Source organism: Piliocolobus tephrosceles, unplaced genomic scaffold (assembly GCF_002776525.5).
Source record: "Piliocolobus tephrosceles isolate RC106 unplaced genomic scaffold, ASM277652v3 unscaffolded_23684, whole genome shotgun sequence".
NCBI classification, from domain to species: Eukaryota; Metazoa; Chordata; class Mammalia; order Primates; family Cercopithecidae; genus Piliocolobus; species Piliocolobus tephrosceles.
Window position 1 is genome coordinate 1 of NW_022306181.1, and position 4745 is coordinate 4745.

General features: G+C 56.5%; 1 protein-coding gene across 1 annotated transcript; it reads right to left on the reverse strand.

Annotated features, from left to right (window-relative positions):
• Window positions 1–2121: 2121 nt before the first annotated feature.
• LOC111534623 (26S proteasome regulatory subunit 6A-like) lies at window positions 2122–4061 on the reverse strand. Its single transcript, XM_023201188.2, has 4 exons — window positions 3740–4061; window positions 3367–3512; window positions 2470–2551; window positions 2122–2299 (listed from the first exon to the last, which is right to left on the reverse strand). Exons 1-4 carry the CDS (start codon window positions 3791–3793, stop codon window positions 2189–2191), a joined length of 393 nt encoding a protein of 130 aa, XP_023056956.2. The 5' UTR covers window positions 3794–4061; the 3' UTR covers window positions 2122–2188.
• Window positions 4062–4745: the final 684 nt, after the last annotated feature.

The window sequence follows — 4745 nt, forward strand, 5'->3', positions numbered from 1 at the left end:
CTACAAGCTCCGCCTCCCGGGTTTACGCTATTCTCCTGCCTCAGCCTCCCGAGTGGCTAGGACTACAGTTGCCTGCCACCTCGCCCGGCTAGTTTTTTGTATTTTTTTAGTAGAGACGGGGTTTCACCGTGTTAGCCAGGATGGTCTCGATCTCCAGGATGGTCTCGATCTCCTGACCTCGTGATCCGCCCGTCTCGGCCTCCCAAAGTGCTGGGATTACAGGCTTGAGCCACCGCGCCCGGCGTCTGGCTATTTTTTAACGTATTTTTAGTAGAGATGGGGTTTCACCATATTGGTCAGGCTGGTCTTGAACTCCTGACCTTGTGATCTGCCCGCCTCAGCCTCCCAAAGTGTTGGGCTTACAGGTGTGAGCCACCACACCCAGTTAGGGTGCTGTCCTTATTTTATAGAACCGCAAGCCACAGCATTTTCCCTACCTGCCCCCCATTCCCCCTCACTGAAAATGTAACCAGGGAAGGAAGCTCCAGCCACAAAGTCATCTCCAGGTTTGGCCTCTAATTAATTAAGCTCTCATTTGCTTAAAAAAGAGAGAGAGGCCGGGTATGGTGGCTCATGCCTGTAATCCCAGAACTTTGGGAAGCCAAAGATGACAAGGTCAGGAGTTTGAGACGGGTTTCAACCCGTCTCTACTGAAAAGACAAAAATTAGCCAGGTGCAGTGGCAGGTGCCTGTAATCCCAGCTACTCAGGAAGCTGAGGCAGGAGAATTGTTTGAACCTGGGAGGCGGAGGCTGCAGTGAGCTGAGATCGCGCCACTGCACTCCAGCCTGGGTGATAGAGCAAGACCCCGTATCAAAAATAAGAAAGAAAAAGAAGATAATATGGGACCCTTATTCAAAACCACACACCCTCTCTTCTGAAGGTGTGGAGTATAAGAACACCAGGCACAGGGCGCCGCTTCCACAGTCCTGTCAAGAGAATGGGTGGGGGTGCCCAGTCCACCTCCTCCCTCCCAGGCCAGCCAGGACTGCTGTCAATAGTCCACTGGCTGGGATCTGCAGTCTGGGCGGTGTCATGGAGCATGGGAGAGGTGGATATGAAACCCCAGTGACGTCCTTAGCTGGGAGTGTTTGGCTCTCAATGTTTCTAACAGCAAAACGTTTTTAAATGACATAGTATTTGCTTCGCCTAGCTGCGACACATCCTGTAAGATAACTGTCTCAAGGATCCAGGGACTCCTGGCCTCAGATCCAAGGAATGAACCACAGCCGTCCTGGCCAGCTGCCCCCCTCACCTATGCGGGTACTCAGGGCTGCCAGCCAGGGTGCCAAGCCCTGCTGGATGGCAGACAGTGCGTGCGAGCATCACGGCCCACTGGAAGAGGCCGGGGGCCCCATTTTGGAGATGAGGAAACCAAAGCACAGTGGGTGTGGTCCCTGTGGGGGAACTTGGGTGTCATGGTCAGGAGCAAATGCCGTCTGGTTAGAAGAAGGAACAGGAATGCAGGACTGGGGTGACTGAGTCCAGGGCAGGGGACAGAACTAGAAGCACGTCAGGGGCTGTGCTGCTGGACTCCTGAGGCGGGGGCTGAGGAGTCAGTGGGAAGCCAAGCAGGGGCACCCAGGGAAGGCAAGGGGCCGGCTGGAGTGAAGAGACAGCCGAACTGGGGGAGGGGAGCACAGCGTGACAGATGAGTCCTAGAGGGGCTCCCAGTGGATCCTGTTCAGGCTCAGTTTTTGGCCAAAAGACAGGGACAGAAAGAGCTAAGGGAGCGTCTGGAGACACAGGGCCAGGAAACGAGGGAGGAGGCTGAAAGCCTAAACCCAAGCCTGGCTTTACCAGGAGGCCAGGACTAGTGCCAGACACCAAAATGCCAAAAGGGAAAGCGTGGCTTCTATCTAGGTCCTCTGTGCAGGAACTGCAGGCCCATGAGCCTCTGAAAGCTCAGAGCAGAGCGGTGCTCAGGGAGAGAGGGCTCGCAGGGGCACGAAGGCCCAGGCAGCAGCTGCAGCACCATGTGTGGCACCAGAAAGCCTCACCCTGACCAGTGGTGTGGGGCCCACGGCTGTCTCAGGGTTTCCAGGCTGCAGCACCTGAGGAAGGGGCCTCCTGCACATGCCCCCACTCCTCCAGCCAGAGCCCAGGGAAAGCAGACAAGCAGTGGCAGGGACCCTAAACCATCTTTTATTGCGCACTTCAGCCGTGAGACCGGGGCCAGCCGGCGCGCCCTAGGCGTAGTACTGCAGGTTGGCTTTCTTCTTGGCCTGCACCTCCAGGATGCCTTCCATGTAGTCCTCGTGGGTGAGCTCCGTGGCACCCCTGCGCAGTGCAATCATGCCCTACAGCCAGGACACACAGAGTCTAGGTCTGAACGCCTGAATGCCTTCCCTAGCTCCCTGAGGCTCAGGCCTCTTCCCCCAGCTGTCTCCACCAGTCAAATGCCCCCATCCTGTCCAAGAAGGGGGCAAGAAGGCACAAAGCGACGCACCCACCCCGCCTGACCACTCACCGCTTCCACACACACAGCCTTGCACTGGGCCCCGTTGAAGTCATCTGTGCAGCGGGCCAGCTCCTCATAGTTCACGTCAGGACTGGGGAGAGGACAGATACCACAGGCTCAGTGGCTCATGCGGATGGGCAGAGGGGCCAAATGTCCTCCCCTGGCCCTGTCAAGCAACAAAGTCAAGTCGCCCTGAGATCAGAGGCAAGTTCCTTACCCAATCAATGCACCTTGTTTTCTTCTCAGTACAAGATGTGGGGGACAAAGGGAGGAAGTTAATGCAGGTTATACCAGGTTATTTCTAGGGTCTTTTGAGCTCTGGCCTTCTAGAAATCTGCATTTGAGACTCCAGGGACTGACTTGGCATGAGGCAGGGGAGCAGGGGGATGTGGGGACAAAAGATGGTCCCCCAGCTCAGCAGGCCCTGCTGTCCTCATCCTGTGCCAGCACTGTGCTTGACACTGTCACATCTAATCCTTGCCACAACCCTGTGAAATCGGTGCTATCATCCCCAAGTCCCAAATAAGAAGTGAGGCTGAGAGGGCATGCCGCCTGCTGAGAGTCGTACATATCTGAACTCAAGTCCATCTGGCCCCGGCCATGCCTGGCCTGTGCTCATGGGCTGAGGTGTGAGGCAGGGAAAATGAGTGCCTCCAGCCTCTGTGCCTTCAGAGGAGGGGTGAAGTCTAAGGAGCAGAGCACCCAGAATTATGACCTGGGCCCTGGCAAGATGCTACATCAGGCAACTGGAGAGAAACGGAGGCTGGGGTGTGGCACGGTGCTGTGTGCCTGGGGCCGGGCAGGCGGTGGTCGTGGAGGCTGGGGAAGCTCAGGAGAGAGAAGCGCGGCAGAGGCGTCCTCCTCCTGCCTCTCCGGTCTCCGTGCCCTGCCTGTACCCCTGCTCACCTGACGTTCATCTTTCGGGAGTGGATCTGCATGATTCTGGCTCGGGCCTCCTCGTTGGGCATTGGGAACTCGATCTTGCGGTCCAGGCGCCCCGAGCGGAGCAGGGCGGGGTCCAGAATGTCCACCCTGTTTGTGGCTGCAATTACCTGAGGAAGAGAAGCCATAACTTGAACAAAGGAGCAAAGTGCTCACAGATAGGCAGACACGGTCAAAAAAGGCAGAGAGGCAGCAGCCCCCAGAGTGCAAGTGAGACACATGGGATGTTAAAGACAGATCCCAATTCTCATTCCAGCTCCACCACTCGCTAGCTGAGGGCCTGACGGCTCCTGACCTCTGAGCCTCATCTTCTTCGCCTGGGAGTGCTAATACTTACCTTAACTTGGGTGTTGGGCTGGAAGCCATCCAGCTGGTTCAGAAGCTCCAGCATTGTCCTCTGCACCTCCCGGTCCCCAGCCTTCTCACTGTCAAAGCTAGGGCACAGGAAGCCCAAGATGCTGGTGAGGGCACAGCTTAGGCAGAGCCCTCCCCTCCTCTACCCCCTGGAAGCCTAACTTAACTGTCTAGGGCAGGGAAATGGCTCACTCTACTTGGGGCCCCCAGCCCGGGGACTGGCACATAAAAGGTGTCATTAATTGTTGACCACAATTCAGAGACTGAAGAGGCTCCTGGAATCATGTGGTGGACTGAGGATAAAACAGTGAGCAAGGCTGGGTGCAGTGGCTCACGCCTGTAATCCCAGCACTTTGGGAGGTCAAGGTGGGCGGATCACCTGGGGTCAGGAGTTCGAGACTAGCCTGGCCAACATGGTGAAACCCTGTTTCTACTAAAAATACGAAAATTAGCTGGGTGTGGTGGCAGGCACCTGTAATCTCAGCTACTCAGGAGGCTGAGGCAGGAGAATTGCTTGAGCCTGGGAGGCGGAGGTTGCAGTGTGCTGAGATCACGCCACTGCACTCCAGCCTGGGCAACAGAGCGAGACTCCATCTCAACAACAACAAAAAAGCAAAACCAGCCACTGCTTGCGCTGTTACTGTGATGAATATGCGCTTGCAAACTGAGTTGACTCTTAGAAACACAGGGATCTGGCCCAGCCTTGGACGGTGCTGTACGGGAGAGTCCAGACAGGCATCCTGGAGGAGGTGTCCCTGAGGCTGAGATCTGAAGGTTGAAAGCACACCAGCTGGGCAACCAACCAGTGGAGAACAGGGTAAGAGCCACGGCGGGCCTGAAACACAGGAAACACTGTGGCAGGAGTCCAGAGCAGGGGAGGCGGGAGACAGGCATGAGATGAGGTTGGAAGCGCAAAAGGGCAGCACACGTTGAGCCTTGCAAGTCCAGTGTTTATCCCAGGGAGCAACAGGAAGGCCCAGGAAGGGTTT